The sequence below is a fragment of the Erpetoichthys calabaricus genome, chromosome 4, assembly GCF_900747795.2.
Source record: "Erpetoichthys calabaricus chromosome 4, fErpCal1.3, whole genome shotgun sequence".
Classification (NCBI taxonomy): domain Eukaryota; kingdom Metazoa; phylum Chordata; class Cladistia; order Polypteriformes; family Polypteridae; genus Erpetoichthys; species Erpetoichthys calabaricus.
Window position 1 is genome coordinate 86,101,576 of NC_041397.2, and position 20,344 is coordinate 86,121,919.

General features: G+C 33.7%; 1 protein-coding gene across 2 annotated transcripts; it reads left to right on the forward strand.

The window, feature by feature from the left end:
* Positions 1 to 1,655: 1,655 nt before the first annotated feature.
* Positions 1,656 to 20,107, forward strand: commd6 (COMM domain containing 6). 2 transcript variants are annotated; one of them, XM_028799607.2, is made up of 7 exons: positions 1,656 to 1,791; positions 5,199 to 5,257; positions 9,063 to 9,128; positions 9,232 to 9,308; positions 10,288 to 10,456; positions 13,072 to 13,224; positions 17,928 to 20,107. In XM_028799607.2, the coding sequence occupies exons 1-7, from the start codon at positions 1,767 to 1,769 to the stop codon at positions 17,976 to 17,978; spliced, it is 600 nt and encodes a 199-aa protein (XP_028655440.1). In that variant the 5' UTR covers positions 1,656 to 1,766; the 3' UTR covers positions 17,979 to 20,107. The 2 variants fall into 2 exon arrangements, with proteins under 2 accessions (XP_028655440.1, XP_051783275.1); XM_051927315.1 differs by lacking the exons at positions 1,656 to 1,791; positions 9,063 to 9,128; positions 9,232 to 9,308 and adding an exon at positions 2,960 to 3,117.
* The last annotated feature ends 237 nt before the right edge of the window (positions 20,108 to 20,344 follow it).

Genomic DNA, 20,344 nt, shown 5'->3' on the forward strand with positions numbered 1-20,344 from the left:
ATTTGAAAAGATTAGATTGACCAAAAATACTTCATGGTAAATGGATTTAGAAGAATATAACGTACATGAGTAAAGTTTTGTCTTTTGTTATATTTTAATTACATTTCTTTTCAATTTAGAACTTAAATTTGAGGTGATGTAAACATTCTAGTTATATACTTTTATTGTGTTCATGAATACAAGTAACCATACCTATTTAAAATTAAAACAATTTTGTATATGCGCTTAATTTTGTAGACTTCTCTTTTCTGTCGAGTATTAACATTTATGTTTGCCTGAATGCCTGCAAAAGTGTCTTCCAAGTGATCCACTTCAAGGTTTGTTTTTTTCATCTAGGACAACCACTGTGCAGAATAGTATATGTAAGGCACACTCACACAAACACATAAAAACGTTAATAACTTTAACCTTTGTGCAATGTGATGATGTACCGATTGCATCTAAATCAAAACATTTATGTGCTGCTACAGCCTACTAAGGCAACATTTAGTCTGCTGAGAAAGGTGATCAAGTTAAGAGTTTTGTTTGACTGATCAAATTAATGTTACAAGAGATTCAAGTCTGATATGCATGTCTTTCATTATCTTGCCGGAATTTGCAAAATTAATTAAAAATGAATGCTGACTTTAGACTGTTTATATTACTGATTTGTCCTTCCAATGACAGTAAACAGCAATAAAGTATTAACTAAATCAGTAACGTTAGCTGCCAATAAAATTACAACAGTTGAAGTTTTTCTGAGCGGGTTGCACATTTATTTAAAGGTCTAAATTGCCTGCGTGGTCCTTTTCCAAAATTCAGCCAAAAACTAGTTAAGTATGAGAGCCGCTTCTATTTTGATGAAATTTACAACTGTGGCCTCTATCTAACAACACTGAGGGCACTTAATGTCGATTAACGTTTGCCACCTTTAACAACGTGTAGAGATCCTGAAGTCTATATATCTATAAATAATCCAGCACCACGTAGGCACTGTAACATAATATCTTATGAACATTCGATATCATCAATTATTACACATAATACTACTCCATCACTTCAGTAAACCGCTATCTTTAGTGGTTAATGGCAATTGATGTAACGTTATTTGGCCTACTGGAAGATGGACACATACAAATTTCTAAACACAACTGCAAATGCTGCTTGAGATTCATGAAACAGCTATATAACCCTAATGGATTCAAGGAGGTTGTCTCTTTGCATTATACATCAGTGATGTTACGCGATATGGTAAGGATTGTGGTTCTGGAAGGAGACATCTGACTCAAGCCAAATACATCAACCGACGAAAACCTGCAATCCACCTGGCAGTCCGTGGCAGTCCACCGACATCGGTCTCCTAATCTCGGTCCCAACGCACAGTACGTGATCTGCATGTAGAAGAAGGGATGGTTCTGCTCATTTGACATATAATTTAATTCCTTAGAAAAACGGGTTTTGTATACTGGCCTTTTAAGATCAATTTGACGGTTTGATTATCTTAACTTAGTATTATTATTTACCTAAGCAGCAATATTCACAAAGACAGTTTTATAATTTGCGTTATCCGGCCGGTGGTAAGTATTTGAAAGGCGCTCCAGAAAAGGAAGGTCTTTGTGTGGCATGTACACTCAAGTGGGCGTGGACATCCTTCCACGTGTCTCAAACAGATTTTAACATTTGAGAATCTCGCTGCAGAAGGCGGGTCTTTTTACGGAACCCGTGATTGCTGCCGGAAGTCGCAGTGTTCCGAGTACGAAGACTGCTACAGTATATAGTCGAAAGACATGGCTCATGCAGGCGTTGACTCGGGTATGTGCCATTTATTCAAAGTTGTATTTCAGTTTCATGATATGTGTAATTGTCATTTTTCGAGCTACATTTTTACAAGTGTTTTAAATTGTTCTTCATGTGCAAACACAAGTAGTCTTTATTTAATGAAACGTACATGCTTGGATTTGGATATTTTAACCCCAAAACACACGTTTTTTTTACATAATATGCGAAGTAGTATTATCGCAGAACTCGCAAGATATCAGATATTAACATCTTCAATAAAAGTACAATATCAATTTAACAATAGCAGTAAGATGCCAGTTGCGTGGAGTTTTATATTGGCATATACAACAAATTCGTAACAAATACATGGTTGTCTCTGATATGTTCCTTCTGATATTTTCTTTTTATTTCACTTTTTGCAAAGTTTACTCTATTAATTGTTCCGAACACAAACTGTTAGTGACAGTAGTAGCAGACACCAGAACAAGCGACACTAATTGCTAAAGGGCTGCTATTTTGATACAACTCACTTAAGTGCTTATCAGTAAATAACGGGATAAATATCCAGACATTTTTATAAAGTAAAATGATCAAAATCAAGAAATAATCCCTATGCATTTACATTACTGTTTCAGTAAAAAATTTGCAGAACCAGTTTGTAATTTCTTCACTGACACAAAAAAAAAACCAACCTAAAATTGGAAAGTAACAGCTTGTTTAATTATAGTAGGAGTTCAATTAAAAGAAAAATTGGTTGGCAAGCACCCTCGGAACTGAACTTGAGAAGCACTGCTTTAAATAACAACTTGACCATATGCAGTAATTTAGTAGGGAAGTAAGCGTTTTTGTGGGCTGCTAGATATGGTGTTACTATTTTATGTTTTACTGTACTGCAGTACAGTAGTATTAAAATAATAATAAAACAGGCAACTATATTAATGTATTATTACATATGCTATTACATGATGTCCAGATAGGGTATCATGTAATAGCAGAATTAGCAGCATTATTTATACAGTGTTGAAAATAATCATAATGTAACAGTAGAACTAACAGCATGTAATGTACCATCCCAAGGCACTTTATGAAACACACAAGAATGCAGTAGATAGATAGATAGATAGATAGATAGATAGATAGATAGATAGATAGATACTTTATTAATCCCAAGTAATTTACCAAGATAGTATACCACGAGTACAATAAAACTGAAACTGCAGTGGAAATAAAAACTGGAAACACAGCATTAATATGAACTTGTCAAGAACAGAGAATATTCCAATGTGTAAAACCAAGAGGTCAATTGAGATGAGAAAGGCTTTATGGTAGTACAGTGTCATACATAACAAAACTAAAGAAGTGAGTCTTCAACTTTAATTTAAATGTTGTATTTGATAGAGCTTGATGAATAGATCTAAGAAGAGGTTTATATATGCAAAACAAAATGAAAATTTAACAAATTGGTGAAGCAAATTTTTAAAACTAAAGGTAGTTTATTATCAGAAGGTCTTGAGCTTTTTACATGTTTTAAAGAATAAGCAGCCTAGTAAAATATTTTGGGTTTGAAATCCTAAGAACTAGTGCAGCGTTTGGGAGATGGGCAGGCCATGCATGGTGCTACATTGATTCTTGGGATTTTTTTTTTTTTTTTACACTAATACAGTATAGTACAATATAAGAATATATATATAACAAACTGTAAATAGTAAACAATACAACTTATGAAACAAAAACAAACTCATGGGGATTTAAATAATTCAAATAAACAATTTAGCATAATTTACAAAGTCAATGATTCTTTTAGCCTTTTTATTTTTACTGTTTTAAATGGATTTAAGAGAGAATTCCATTTCTGTTTTAAATGATTAGATTAATATTGGGAATGGACTTCATCCCTTTCATTTAAATGTGTTACCTCCCAATAATTAATAATAGATTTATTTTAAATCTATATCTGGGGGTGTAAAGAAAAATAAAACATAAGACTCATTAAAAGAGACTGGAACAATTAAAGATGTGTGTAAGAAGTATTCCAGTTCTTCCTAAAATATTTTGGTTGGAATATATCGATAAAACAAATGCAATAGAGTCTTTGTGTGCATGTTACAAAATGTACATTGATCATCTAAGTCGAATTTACATCTGGATAATATTTACTCAACGGGATAGATTTTAGAAATAATCTAATGTATCACTTCCTTAATTTTATTGGTTAAACAATGCATACTTAGCATTTTCCATGCTTTCTGCCAAATATTATTTTTAAATATAGAGCTTAAATGGGTCTTTGCAGGTGGAATATATTTTGTTAAATACATGTTCTGTATATAATAATTATTGCACTTCCAATCCAAAATATTAACACCACTCAATAATATTTTAGATATTAAATGATTGTGTTCCATGACTGCACTTAGGCAAAATAATAACTCTTCTAGACATGGCATCAAACACTACCACATATTGTTTGGGCGTAAATAGAATCTGAAAGGTTACCCAAAACTCTGAATGGTCATTCTTATCTAGTAATAGTTCAAACCATCTTTGGGGTGGAAAAATATATTTTTTTAATAATGTATAACTTTGTTGCATTTTGAGATCTTTCACTACCTTAATACTAGACAGTTGACATCACTGGTCTGTTATTTTCTGGTAGTTTATACAAACAACAACAACAACATTTATTTATATAGCACATTTTCATACAAAAAAGTAGCTCAAAGTGCTTTACATAGTGAAGAAAAGAAAAATAAAGGACAAAATAAGAAATTAAAATAAGACAACATTAGTTAACATAGAATAAGAATAAGGTCCGATGGCCAGGGAGGACAGAAAAAACAAAAAAAAAACTCCAGACAGAGTTTGGAAAACTCCAAAGACCACTGTATCATTCAGACTGTAATTCTTTCAAAGCAAAAGAGTATGTTTTGCTATTAAAAAATATAAAAATGTGACAGTTCTTGTCTAATTGATTTTACCGGTTACAAACCCATTAGACATGGAAAATCTCGGACAAGCAGGACAATGTATACATCTCAGTTCTTCTGGGCACACTGGCAGTTTCCTACATAAAATGTGACAGGTAAGGATGTGGAAGTCTGTCTGAATCTGCTCAGATTGTCTGCAAAGTGACTTGTCGGGAAAAGTGGAGAGAGGCTGATATGAGACTGTGAAAAATTATTCGGTTTATCTGATAAGTTAAACCTTTCATTAGCAAAGAGGCTGTTTTCTAAAACAGTTCATATACAGCAAACAGGGAAATTATAAAACAGGCAGACATACTGTATTAGTGTTAAATAAGGAAAAATAAGTTGCCTACTGGGATCTATGAAACAAATTAAATTGCTGTTGTGATTGGGGTTTTTATTTAAAGTGGACACATACAACTACCGAGGTACCTTTTTATCTAATTTTTTTTTTTTTTTTTTTTTTTTTTTTAGATTTTAATAATTCTGTTGAAAATATAGTAAAGCTACCACCAGATATTTTCGCTGAAACAGTAAGTGCTGATTTTATTTTGTTCACACTTTTGGCAATCTGTGTATCACTTATGTAATTTTCATGAGGTTTGCGCTCTGGTGTTTAATAATGCATTTTTATACATAGATATACATAGATCTTGAAGGCATTTGGTGGTTTGTTACAACCTTTTTAAATGTTTAATTTACAGCATTGCAAATTATAATACAAAAGGATTTCCTGTTTTTTTTAATACAGATCAGAGTGTTAAAATTTGGCATCCATTTGTTTCACTAGATTCTGCATTATTGTTCTTTTTTTAAAATGTAATTTTACCTTCATGATAACGAAGTCAATTGTTTGTCTTATATCGTAAATTAATTACAAAGCCATCAAACCATGATTCATGATCTTGATTGTTTGAAAATCTATAGAAAAAATAATATAACAATATTACATATAACCTATTAAGAATACCATTTATTTTACGAAATAGAGTCAAATCAAACCTATAAAGACCCAGCCAGATTTGAGACTTCATTCCTGTAAATACAGTAGTACATGTACTCTTCTTAAAGATGGCCACACACAGGATATACACTTGGAGTTTTTCTGAGCTTGAAAGCTTCTGCTTAAATTAAAAAAGGAATGACAGGGTGGTAGTAACCTATCCAAATGTTCATACAAGTATAATCAAAGCTAAAGGTGGTTCCAGAAACTGTGTGTTAAGTGGTATACACAGTTGTGAGACAAAAACATTAGCAGTTTTCTTTTTTCTTTTTTCTAAGAACCCACTTTTATTTCTCATGCAGCTACTGTTTGTTTTAAGACCTTATTAAAGGCGAAACAGGTCTGATACAGCTTGTTTTGATTTTATGTTTTACAGCAAAAAAAAATGTTGTGTATATTTTGTTTTACATTTTTAATATGTGTGTCATATTAATTTTGGTTCAGAACAGCCTACTTCTTTAAGATTCTCCTTTTTATCTACAACAGGATCTGATTAATGTCCAGGTGAAAATATGTAGTCATGCCGAAAATTATACAGGGGAAAATATTTTTAATTTATTTATTTTTTAAAAACAGAAGTATAGACTATTGGCCTGAATGCCTGGAAACTTCCAGATATGTGTGATCATACCGTATGCAGTAATAGATCACTGCATTGGAGTTCATTCAGTTCAGAAAATTCCTGTATAAAGCAGATGCCAATGGATTTTACATTTACGTTTAAGATGGGAAAATAGCCAAGACTAACTGGTTTTAACCATTGCATAGTGCTGAACTACATAGATGCCAAGATATCATAATCAGCAGTTGTGCTGGGGTTTCCACATGTGAGATGGTCTCATGTATATTGGGAATGGTCCAACACCTAAAAATCATTTTACTGACAGTTGTTTAATATAAAATAGAATATTGATGAAAAGTTGTGACTGACTCTACTTTATATAGTGTAACAGTTTAGTAATGGGTAAAGTTGGCAGCAAATAGACACTACTCTGATTAATTTATCACAGAGTATAGCAGACAAGGGCTCATTAGAATTCTACTCCTGTTAGCATAAAACATAAAGTTGTGGTTTAAGTAGTTTAAATAACACAGAATTTGATCAGAGTGTATCTTCTTATTCACACTGATGGGATAAACTGGCTGTGGTTTGAAATCCTATGAGTATGTTAATCTGTCCTGCAGGGTGTCAATATTTTAGCATGGCAGGTAGTCATGGTGCCCATTTGGGCCATTTTATACGAATAGAGTAATATTTCAGTGTCACAGTATACCAAAGCGTATTTTGTGTGCATGATTGCTTGTACTTACCTGCAAATTAATTTTTCAGTTGGAAAATGATTCACATCACAGGTCTGTGATAGTTTTAGAATAGCCCCAGGAACATGGTAATGAACTTGGTTCATTGCAGAGGCCTCTGCAGTTACTAGGTCTCAGTTCAATTAAGTGTCAGTGGGATGTGATTAGGGATGGGAATTAAATTAAATAGTTTAATTCAAAGTAATGTGTTAAAACAAACTTCAAACATGAAAATCATGGGGTTTTTTTGTTTTTAAACCAGATGATGCACTTAAACAATAGAGCAAACACTTCAGTTTAATTAGCTGGTGTAGGCATACTGGAGCTCCATCAGCCCCAAAGTCTGCTCTCAATGCAAAGCAGAAACTGAAATGTCAGGAGGGCGGAGATTGTGGATGAAACCAGGTCGCCAAGGGGAACTGGCACGCTTTTCAGTTTGGATGGTGACATTGCCACAAGCTCATCTGTGTCTGGAAAGGTAAATTTTCCTGCCATGCTGGAGCTGAATGTAGCCTGCAGGATAGTGATATATAAAGCTCCTGTGGACTTTGGTGACATTGAAACAGGAGGCTGAAAGTGCAAGTTGCTTGAAATAAAAGGAAAGAATAAGGAACAAAGTGATAGCATCATCCATGGTCTTAACAATAGGAGGGTTGTAAATAGCTATTGATTTTGTTATTGTTTTGTTGACTGTTTTTATTGGTAGAAATAAACCTGTTTGATTTCTACACAGAGAACTGTCTGTGTTCCACATGCTAGGAAAGGGACATTACAATATTAAAGCACAGGACATGACAAGTGGCGCATCTCTTATGAATGAGCTCCTTCCAAAGAAATACTGTAACATTTTTTGTCAATTGGGTGTAATTGGTTTAAATATGAAAGATTGGATGTTGAACAAACTAATGAAAAATGTAAAGTTTGCAGAATGACAATAGAAGTTAAAAGTGGCAGCACATCCAGCTTATTTCAGCACCTGAAAGAGAAACAGCAGAATGGAACCAGTGTGAGAAAGCATGAGACTAAGATAAAGCCTAACAAACAGCTCTTAAGTATTCTTTGTCCTGCTTCAGCATGCAGTCCCTATTGTATATCTTACTACATTGGAAGCAGAGTGTGCCTTGTCTGGGGCCGGGGAAGAATACCCTGGATCTGTCCATCTTGCTTTCTTAGCCAGCAGCTATGACTAGGCTACTGAGGGGAGGAAAGTGAGCAGATTGTCTGTAACGTACAGTTGGCAGTCTATTATAGTGCATTTGGAGAATGGGACTACTCTACTACTCAGAGACCTGCAGTTATAACAGAGGGAAGAAGCTGGCTGGTGTGCTCTGCAAGCTTAACTGTTTGTTTGTTTGAAGAAGAAGAAAATAAAAGTCACCTGTGGGGTAGCAGAAGGTATGTCTTAGGTATAGAGAAGAGCAGTGGGAGCTGCAAAAAAGAAAGGAATTATAAAGAAAACTGGAGAGTTTAAGGGGGAAAAAAAGTTCTTATTTTGCACCTTTTCTTATTGACAATAAAATTATGTTTTTGAATTTCTAGGAATGATACAGCTGTATGTTCAGTTTGCAAAATTAGGACACACTGCCTATTTTGTTGTTTTTTTTTTCTCAATAATAGTTGAAATTGAGTTCTGTGTTAAAATATTTAAATAAATCATCCATAAATGTAAAGAAAATCAAGATTTTAGTTTTTTGCCATATCGCCCAGCCCTAGATGGGATACAGCTAACTGGAGTAAAGATAAGGTAATTTTCAACAAGTAGAAAGCACATACTGGATTGGTTTTGATATATGGTAGTATCCCTGAGCTACCCTTTGAACATTTGGTTAAGACTATGCTTCAGTGAATTCAGGATATTCTGAGGAATTTAGAAAGACAACTAATAAAGTTGCTACTCAGTGAACAATCTTAAATTTGTGAACATTACATCTGTAATTTAACATTGCACTATGATATTTGTGGGTACACTGTAATTTGTTTTGCTGGTTTATATAGTGTTTAGTGAATGATTACTAAATGACGTCTAAATCTTTCAGTGTCAAGAAGTTTTGAGGTATCTGGAAGGACACTCTGCTGGCATCGATACAGCACAGCTCCATGATGCAAGTTTACTTTTTGTCTTTTTAACTTTTTTTTTTTTTTTTTTTAAATCTTCTCTTTCCAATTAGGTTGATGTAATAAATTTTTATTTGCTTTTGTTAACAGATTTATTATAAGTCAGGCATCAGCTTTAGTTTGCTGGATCTGGAGATGATTGTTAATGTGATTTTGTTTGCTTTCAGGTACGGAGTTACTTTGAAATGTTTTGTGTAAATAAATACATATAATTGGGTCATGTTTATAACATAATGATACCAAATATAAAGTCATACATTTTCTCTAATATGTTAACATTGTAAAATAAAAATACTTTTATTAAAGTCATTTATAAATGTGTAATGATGCTAACCAAATGGATTTAAATGTTTGTAGATATCTCAAAAGCATGAAATACATGTTTTTCTTGCAGCATTCATTTGCTAAAAGTAGTAAATAACGAACTTCTATTTAAAATATTTTACAAAAATAGTCATTCTGTGTAGTCAATAATGATAGCTTTGTACAATTGCAGTTGTTTATTGTATAGAACTATTAGAGTATATACAATATCCTTCATTATGTTTGGGGCAAAGCACATTTTTACTTGGTTTACCCCTCTGCTCCACAGTGGTAATTTCTACATGGTGTTACCAAAATGTATGCAAATATGCTTAAATCAAAGTCTGCAATATGCACTTTAATCACAACTGAATTATTTAATTTGTAATTTGGAACTGTGGAACAGAAGGGTAAAACAAGGAAGTAGGTGTGCAGGGATGAGAGGAGACTAACCATTCAAAAACACACCTTAAGGACCAGTTTAAAAGTGCCTTAGATTATGTATTGGTCAGAATTCAAACTGAAAAGATTTTATGTTTGTCATACTAGAAAGTATATTATTACTTAGATTTCATACCAATGCAGGATGTTAATACTTACAGTATATCCCTCTTCTTTGTAATTCATTAGTAACTTAATTGAATTTATTATTTAAAAATGCAGCACTGTTTTAATGGTCCAAAATATTAAATGAATATTTTCTGTTTTTGTACTTAACTACATGTGTGTATGTTTTATATATGTTTTTCTGATAACTTTGTTTTTGTGTTTCTAACAATACAGTAGTTGGTAATAAAGTAGATTTAAATCTGTCTACAGCCAACAAGATTTATTTTATTTCAGGACAGCTTCAAAAAACAATTTCACTGCAGAACAACTGGTTACCTACTTGGGTGAAAGAAATAAGAAATGGTCAAAGTCAGCTTTACAGGTTATTCACAAAGCTTGGAGTGAACAAGGTAGCACCATCCTAGCTCAAGGAGATCCATTGAAAATGTTTATGGTTGGGCAGGTAGGAATTTAAAATTTTTATGCATTGGGACTACTGAAAATCTTTCAGAATACTCAAAAAGCAACAGTGTATACTTTGCAAGACAAAATGTATACACTGGATTATTATTACCTTGGCATTTGTCACAGTACCAAGAATGAACCAGTTTATGGAGAGTAAAGTGAGGGGGGAAAATAGCTGGTAAAATGGCAGGGAAGGTTTTTGAGTTTATTAAAAATATCGATCTCAATCTAACTTAACCACCTGAAAAAGAATGCTAAGGCGTCTTCAGAAGTTTTATTTGTTACTGGTTAAAACCACTTACAAATAACACTATTATAATTTCATACAATAATTTTTCATTTTAGGCACTGAAGGATAGCTCATGTTATATGTCGGCTTTTAATGTTTCTGGTTTTGCTTAGAATTTGTTATCATAATTAATTAATCAGTCTTTGCTGACCAAGCTGTCACTTCAAAACCAACATAACAATGCCAGTCAAAAAAGCTTATAAACTAGAAGTTCAGATAATTTTTTTTATTATTAAAGCTATTATTATTATTGTTATTTATATAAGCTTCACCAAATCAAATTCCATGTTCCTGGTATTGTTATAACAACAAAGCATTACTACAAGTGTTTCTTTAAGTTGATGTTAAAGTTTTTGCCATGTGCATATATTACAATACAATTCTTGCTTCCATGTATCAGAATAGTGGCAGTGATACAACTTCAACAAATAAATAATAAATAGAAGTGGAGTTCATAAGCTATATGAGAGTGAGGACATTCAGTGATGGCATCTAAATGAGGAAAGTTATAATTAGTGGTTGGACTGGATTCTCACATTGAAAGTTTTCTGGTAGAGTAAAAACTCCAAACCATTTCCTTAATAGAATTGGGACAGGTGTGAACAATGTTTATAAAGTTTATAAACTCCTATTATAAACTCCAAAGTAGCTGACTTGATATGAAAATAGCTTTCCTACATATACTGTATACCATGCAGTAAAATTTCTGCCAAATTTCACTGTGCTGGGTCGGAGATACAGTGGTGCCATTTCATCGTATTCAGGGACTGTAAACCTTAAGACTTCTTCACATTTTTATGTTATTACGAGGGATGTTCAAAAAGTTTCCACACTTTTTAACTCTATTTATTAAGAATTTCAAAAATAAATTACATCACTTTTCTACATAGTCACCTTCCTTTGCAATGTAATATTCCCATGTTCCCAACTTTTTAATGCCATCGGCAAAAAATGTTTTTGGTTGAGCGCATAGCCACTGATGCACCGCTGCTTTCATATCAGGGTTCTTTCTTAATTCCTCGTGGTTGTGGCACTGGTACAGCCATTTGTGAACATTTAAACCCACTCATAGAGGACTCTAGAAGAGAGAACTTTATCCCCATATTGAGCACACATACAGAGATGAATTTATGCTCCCAGCACACCTTCTGCCCACAGAAAGCTTATGAGAGAACACTGTTACTCTTAGCTGCAATTTCTAAGTTTTGCAGCCATCTTCACCACAGGGTGACAACTCTTATACTAAACTGCAAGGGCAGCCAGCTTGCCAGACAGAACTAGTCACATGACACTCTCAGACATGACCAATTACTACTCCTCCCGCCTTCACCGTTGCCAACAAAAATATAAAAGTGCGGACACTTTTTGAAAAACCCATGTACATTATTGAATCTCTGTATATTTACTTGGAATTTTTTTTCTTTGAATAACAGGAACTCCAACTAGAGTAGCAAAGAAAAAACATCATTTTTCAAGACCTAACAAATCTTAATACATAATTCGCCTGCCTCCTCACCCACTCACTCACGTCCGTCCGAAGCCGAATGTGCGGTCGCCTTCTGCGCACGTCTGAAGCCGATTGCACAGTCGCCTTCTGCGCAGCTGCCCGAAAAACCTTACGAGACCGACATCCAACCCCAACATCACGGCAGCCAGTGGATTTACAGCCGCAAAAATTCAAAGAGAAAGGTGACTTCGATTAAAGCTCTAGAGGCCTGAAAGGCGATTTCGACTACATCTCGAGGCCTAATTACGCATTCTGATTCAATTACGCATTCATTCAATACACCTATATCAGGTTTGTGGTGCTTATACTTATTACTATTCCATATTGTACTGGAACATTCATCATTCAATGTTATACTATAGGCCTGGAAAATTCATCAACTAACAGTACAAGCCTGTACAGTAATGAGTAAAGCGGACTACAATCATTACAAAACAACTTCTTCGTTACTTATCATTTGTTTTTCATACACTGCTGACGCAAACTCGTGCCCGTTTCATCTTACGTTGTCGAAACGGGCTCTTTGTCTAGTTAATTATAATTAAAAAAGGAAACGTAGTTGAATAAGTGTGTATTCTCTCCCTTAAGTAACTATTTAATGGAGTCCATTCTTACAGAAATTTCAGCCAATTATGTTTCAGAGAAATTTTCTATTAGCGTTATGCACTTTGAGAAAAAATAAAATAATAAAATGGTATATTTAGCCACTTACGGTAATTACTTTCTTAAAAGTTTCACATACTTTTGCCTGTATTCTCAATAAATTATTTGATTGGACTTTCTACTTTTAGAAATAATGCTTTTGTTTCTCTTGCAGTTAGTTGATCTTCAGTGGAAGCTTGGGATGGCAGTTACCTCAGATACATGTAGGTCTCTCAATTATCCTTATGTTTGTATGACCATGAAGATAGCCAGTTCCTCTGGGCATATAACTAGCAAATCCTTTGAAATGACTATCCCTCAGTTTCAGGTTGGTACAGTTTGCCATTGTTATTTGTCATAACTTCATATTCAGCAATGGAAAAAGTTGGTTTAATTTCTGCTAACAATATGCATTTTATATTACATATATATGTTTCTGAATGCTAATGAAGACAATGTTAAACATACTCACCCATAGAAGCTGTGTTTTTTTTTTTTGGTTTTTTTTGAGCACAACCATGCAATACAGTATCTTTATAGAATTTTTTAGTCTGATTTATAATTAGCCATTCCATTAGAAGTGTTCATCTTTGCTTTATTTATTTTTGAGTAAGGGCAAACCATAATATAGCCACTCATTGACTCAAAATCCATAATTTATTAAAGCAGAGACATTCATTTATTCATTCACTATGTGCTAGCCAAAAAACTGTCACTATAAAAATGTTCATTTATTATTTCTGTACTTGCATAGTTCCACAAATTTTGTTTTTTTCATTTCCGTGTTATGCTATTTATTTAATAGCAATATTAAAAAATTGTGGTAACCTATACAGTGATCCCTCGCTATATCGCGCTTCGCCTTTCGCGGCTTCACTCTATCACAGATTTTATATGTAAGCATATTTAAATATATATCGCAGATTTTTTGCTGGTTCGCGGATTTCTGAGGACAATGGGTCTTTTAATTTCTGGTACATGCTTCCTCAGTTGGTTTGCCCAGTTGATTTCATACAAGGGACGCTATTGGCAGATGGCTGAGAAGCTACCCAACTTACTTTTCTCTCTCTCTCTCTTGCGCTGACTTTCTCTGATCCTGACGTATGGGGATTGAGCAGGGGGGCTGTTCGCACACCCTAGACGATACGGACGCTCGTCTAAAAATGCTGAAAGATTATCTTCACGTTGCTATCTTCTGTGCAGCTGCTTCCTGAAGCGACATGCTGCACGGTGCTTCGCATACTTAAAAGCTCGAAGGGCACGTATTGATTTTTGACTGTTTGTTTTTCTCTCTCTCTCTCTCTCTCTCCCTCTCTCTCTCTCCCTCTCCCCCTGCTCCTGACGGAGGGGGTGTGAGCTGCCGCCTTCAACAGCTTTGTACCGGCGGTGCTTCACATACTTAAAAACCAAACAGCCCTATTGATTTGTTTGCTTTCCTCTGTCTTTCTGACAGTCTGTGCTCCTGACGCGCACTCCTTTGAAGAGGAAGATATGTCTGCATTCTTTTAATTGTGAGACAGAACTGTCATCTCTGTCTTGTCATGGAGCACAGTTTAAACTTTTGAAAAAGAGACAAATGTTTGTTTGCAGTGTTTGAATAACGTTCCTGTCTCTCTACAACCTCCTGTGTTTCTGCGCAAATCTGTGACCCAAGCATGACAATATAAAAATAACCATATAAACATATGGTTTCTACTTCGTGGATTTTCTTATTTCGCGGGTGGCTCTGGAACGCAACCCCCGCGATGGAGGAGGGATTACTGTATTATATATTGATGTACAGCAGCTAGGCAATTACTAACTGGAAAAAGTAATTCAGCTAATGTACTGTTGTAATTATTTTTATATTAACTTGATATAAAAATTTCTAATATTTGAGCATTATTATCACTAATTTACATTGTAAATGGCTGGTACATTGCAAAGGAAACAAAGCATGGCTGGCAATAATGTTGTAAAAGTTATTTGATCCAAAGAGGAAATATCTCCTTTACTCTGGCTATATCTGCTTTCTGTATGGTTGTTCTTGTTTGTTATAAGTTTTTTCCACTCGCTCTCTTACCCTCCATTGTACCATTTTCCTGCTAAAGTCATTTATGTTTTGAAGATCTGCTAAGTATGCATTAACAACAACCTTTTAAAACTGTTCTGAAACAGAAACTGTGTGCTTCTAAATGATACATGTGTATTTGTTTTATTACTAGTTCAATTTAAAACATCCTTTTATAGTGAAACATATCACATGAAAGGCAAAAACATTTAAAGAGTTTAAACACTGATCTGCTACACCAACAAAACAGACTTTTTGTTATTAAAATAGCTATCCTTAATTATGTATAATGTGTTGTACTGTTCTGTACTGTACTATAATGTGTTCATTTCCTTGACTAATTCTCCAATAATACTGAATAATAGCCCCATCCCTGAATTTTTTTTTATTTCACAGCACCAAAACTCAAAATTATTTCTATAATGAGAAATTGTTTTATATTAGAAAGTTGGAGCTAAATACTTTTGCAGTGTACTATATTTGACCTGAACTCTGTTTACATAAATGCGTGTGTTGTACAATGTTGCTTATTTAAAAATATTTATATTTGCCTTTACTTTGCTTTATGTATCAGAAAAGAAATTATCTGTATTATTGGTTTGTTGGTTTATTTCATAATACTAATTACCAACATAATATTACAGTACTTGGAAGTCCTTAACTGATTAGGAGAATGTTGGAGTATACTGTATATTTGGCACAGCTGGGTGTTAAGATTTTGAGCAAAGAGTATTTATTAGCAACTAGGTTATACCTTGTTATGTGCTAAGTAGCAAGTAGCAGGGAAAACAAAGACTTATGAAACTCGCATGTTTGTTAAATGTGTATTTAACCTGGTTTGCAATTGAACACATCCTTATTAGGGTTGCTGATTAATCAGCCTTAGCGCTGTGACCACACGAGGGCGCCAGGTAGCCCCAAACCACAGGACCTTTAATACAGCACATGTTAATAGAATAAAATAATGGATTTTTATTCTCATTCCAGCCACTTTCCTCAATCCTCCCCCAACTATAAGCCAAAAGTTTGCAATAATTATTCATTAATTCCCAATTCTCCCTCCACCTCCACTGAATTTCACCTGCTGGCTCCCAACACTGACTCTCCCATATGTGGCAGTGGATTTCCTTTTATGCTGGACCTGGGTGCCATTCTGTCACATCTATGAAGCACTTCTGGGCCGTAGACAAAGTAGAGTGGTCCTCCCCCGACAGCACCCAGTATAGATGCCATGGGACCCCTACAGGGCTGCATTTCCAGACTCCATTTCCCTAGCATCCCTGCAGGTGTCCCAACTAGGTTCTCATACGAGGACCACTGCCACATAGCGCATGGGGGATGGAACTGCTCCCAAGTTCTGGCTTCTTCTGACCCACTCATTATTTTATGCCAATTGGTCACAGAGGTGTCTGTACAACATTCCTCTCGGCTTCCTGTCCAGGTAATAATCCTGTGCTCCTCCCTGGCCAGAATGCCCATTCTTATCCCGCAATGCGTACAATTTACACATTGATAAATTTCTGCAATTATATTTTTAAACACAACCCCTAAATTAATTATTTTAATCTGGTTAATTTGATCATGCTTCACACGCAATTAATGAAGTCGTGCCAAATGACTCTAAGTCTACTAACAGTAGTAGCAGGTCACAGCTACAAAGGAATTCCAGTATATCTCCAGCAAAGCATGTTGACATCCATAATACTTTCACTGTATAACTGAACTGCATCTGCTTCTCTCACCTTCAAATGAACCTGAACTAAATTATTGCAGTTCTTTTATGATTGTGTACAGATTATTAGTTGATAATGGACCTAGTCACCCATTCCCTTGTTACACTTGCATCTCCCTTCCCATACCCGCCAAAGCACCCTTTCCCCAGCCTCTTGCTTCAATAAAGCCTCAAAATCACACTTTTCAGATCTTGGCCAGCCATTTCCTTCTTGCCACTTTCAGTCTAGCACCAGTAAGCGACCAACTCTAAAGGAAGTGAACAGGTGGCAGGCAACACATCTTCCTGAGGGCCCTTTAAAGAGACAGCCTCAGTACCCCCCACCCCCTCCAAGAACACTCCAACCCTCTTCTGCTGATATCCTTCTACACCCCTTCATGTGCTCCTGAAAGGATGCAGGTACATGTCATTTCACTGATTGTTATTTTAAAAGCAGTAAACTAAAGGGGCACATTTAAATTATGTTCTCTTGTTATCTACACAACAAATGAGAAACCTTCCACACAGAAAGCTCTTGAGAGATTTTATAAAACCCAGACTGTTATTAAGTGAGTTGCAATCTCACACAAAAGTATTGCCTGTTTCGCAAAGATGTTGGCTGCTGGCATCAGTAACAACATACCTTAATCGCACAAGCTCATCCAATCAGAAGAGAGTGTGCTGCATGTAATCCAGTAACATAAACCTAAAATAAAGTATCTGATTAGTTTTAATCCTGTTATTTGCTATAGGTATTTTCAAACAGTGTGATATGGTGGAGCAGTGGCTAATGTTCATATAACAAATCCTCGGGAGAGTTTGTTGAAAATGGAGAAAGAGATGGATATTATTTACTTTACAGCACATGAAGAACTAAACATATTTAATTAATTGACAAGAAGTTGTCCTCTGAATTTAAATTTAATAGTTCAGTTTGTTTAACTATTTTTTTTTATTTTTACAATGGTTTGTCTATTTTTGTTTATGTGTAAGAAATATTACCTAAAAGAAATCTAAATTTAAATGAACAGTGAAAAAAGAGAATGAATTCCACCCAGAATAGAAGTGCATAGCTCTTTTTTGCTTTGTTAGCTCTTCATCTTCTTATTGTTTTAGGTTATGATTAAGAGTTAGGGTCAGCATCACGTTTGGATCTTGTGTGGTATTTGACATCGTGTCAGTGAAAAATGTAATGTTTAGGTTCAGTAAAATAATAATTTGAATGGTGTATGTGTTGGTAACCCTTAGTTTTGTGTTTTTATTTTCACAGAATTTCCACAATCAGTTTAAGGAAATTGCAGCTCATCTTGAAACAGTATAATATATATAAGAAGACTTGATTTAAACCTTGTGAATAATATTCCTCTCCAAACAATGCAAATTACCAGTTTATATTGTAGAATTTTATTGTCAAGGAAGTGCTCTACACAACAAACATTACAGTAAAAAATAGTAAAAATATGAGGATTTAATTTTCAATAGGCTATACTTAGTTATTGATTGATTTTATAGATGTTACAATTTCTGAACTGCAAAATCAGTAAATTTGGAATGAACCCAAAACTTCATGTAAGAAAATTCTAGTATTTTCTTTATATATTGCTTTTATTTTGAACATATTAATTATGTAACACCATGTCAAGATAATTAAAGTGAATTCAAATAATTAGGTTCATGACAATACACATTAACTTATTTAAAAATATTTTCATAAAGCCAACCTTGGGAACTGGTAAAATTATAATTTTTTTTTAAATTATACTTTTCAGCAGTTCTAAATGAAGAAGGTGAGTTACAGGTGGGTGTTACACATTTTGATAGTGCTGTTTTATAGAAATAGCTATCATTACATTTTAACTCTCTTAACAAGATTACAACTCACATTGCCAGTTAGTCTGTTTTATTTATATTTAATAGTTTTTTTTATGTTAATTCTCACTGATGCTAGTTTGCATTCAGTAAAATGTAACTGGTAAGGAGTGTAATATGTCAATATACTTATACCCATAATTAATTAACTATACATTTTCTATAATTGTTTATTTCCAAATTTTTACAAAATATTAAATACACAAAATTGTTTAGCTAATACTTGGAAATAATTGTATTTCCCGAACTAGTAAATCACTTAACCTCTCAGATTACATAGCTTTATATACTGTACATGTATACAATGCACATAAGGTCTGAATGTTATTTTTTTAAGTGCAGTATTAATAAAACAAAATTAATATTCTTGGTAAATCTATCTGTGAGTGGTTATTCATGTATTATCATAGGTATACATTGAGAAAATGGTTTTACTTTAAGTGATTTTATATATATAAATAAATAAAAACCATTTGTCTCCATCACATAACATTTCAGAAATTTCTTCACAAAACGCATTTTTTACCTGTCAGTTTTTTATTGTTTTTGCACTATAATTAATTAATATTAGTATGTTTTTTTAAGGTAATTTGTTTGGATTTAATATTTTCTAAATTTAAAAATTGATGTTTAAAGTAAAAGTTATTTCATTCGATAATAAGGTCAGAATATAGTTAGAACTTAACTCTGTGATGAGTCATAGCAGCAGGTGGGATATGCTAAATTCCCATGTTTTCTCCATGAGTGGGACAGCAGAACCAAGAATTTACATTAGATTCAGAAGTAATGGCCAGCTAGAAAAAAGCTACAGATTGCTGCCATAAACATCATCAGACATAGCTTGGTGGATCCTGATAAAGTGCTGCTACTATCACTTAATACTAAGCTTAATTTAATGAAGCAGTTAGTCAAAGCTCTATCACTTGGAGCATGGTTTATTTATTTGTGCCAGATGTTTCCAAGTTTGTTTGAGGCTAAATTAAACATGGGTATTTTTACTAGAGATGGTATTAGAAAATGTATTTCTCAATTAATGGTGTGATCAAAGAAGTAATTTTGAAGTTTTCAAGCATCAATAAAGATTTCACTTATAAAGGATTGTGTAAAATTTATCAGTTAAGTTTAAGGAATTGGGTTGAAACCTGAGTTTCAGTTTCTTTCTGAAATTTTCAAAGTTCAGTTTTTGCATTGAATTTTTCCCTGAAAATGTTGGAATGGTGAGTGAAAAGCAAGGTGAAATATTCCATATTTATGACATGGAAAGAAGGTACCAGGGACATTGGGAAGTCAGAACGATGGTGGATTACTGCTGCATGACTCCTATGGACTCACAATTAAAAAATGTGCACATAATGGACCAGATATCTTGGACTGAAAAAATTAAAGTGACAAAAATAATGTTTTTTTACATGTATACCTAAAAATGTTAGAATTGACTTAAAACAATATTTTATACATTAATAAATTATGTAATTTGTAATTTTCAATTTTGTACTGTAAATGTGATGTGAAGGAAACATTCTAACTGTATTTTTGTATTGTGTTCATGAATACAAATAAAAATAAATACAATTGAAACAATTTTCTATGAGTTTAATTTTGCAGACATATGATTGGTACTTTCATGAAGATGAATGAAAGATATACTTTTTTTTTTTTGTTTATGCATGTAATTCTTATTCTGAATAGTGCCAGCAAATACTAACTAACTAACTAATTAGTTAACAACATAGCTTTCTGTGATTAATGGTGATTAATCTGTTTTTTAATTTCTTGTTTTCATTTAAGAAAAATTGATATAAAAGTTGAACAAAAATA

Excerpts from the sequence above, each read along its gene's own strand:
- commd6 (XM_028799607.2), top strand. The coding sequence starts at position 1,767 with ATGGCTCATGCAGGCGTTGACTCGG. Across the intron at positions 1,792-5,198 it reads TCATGCAGGCGTTGACTCGG|ATTTTAATAATTCTGTTGAA; the intron begins GTATGTGCCATT and ends TTTTTTTTTTAG. Across the intron at positions 9,129-9,231 it reads ATACAGCACAGCTCCATGAT|ATTTATTATAAGTCAGGCAT; the intron begins GCAAGTTTACTT and ends TTTTGTTAACAG.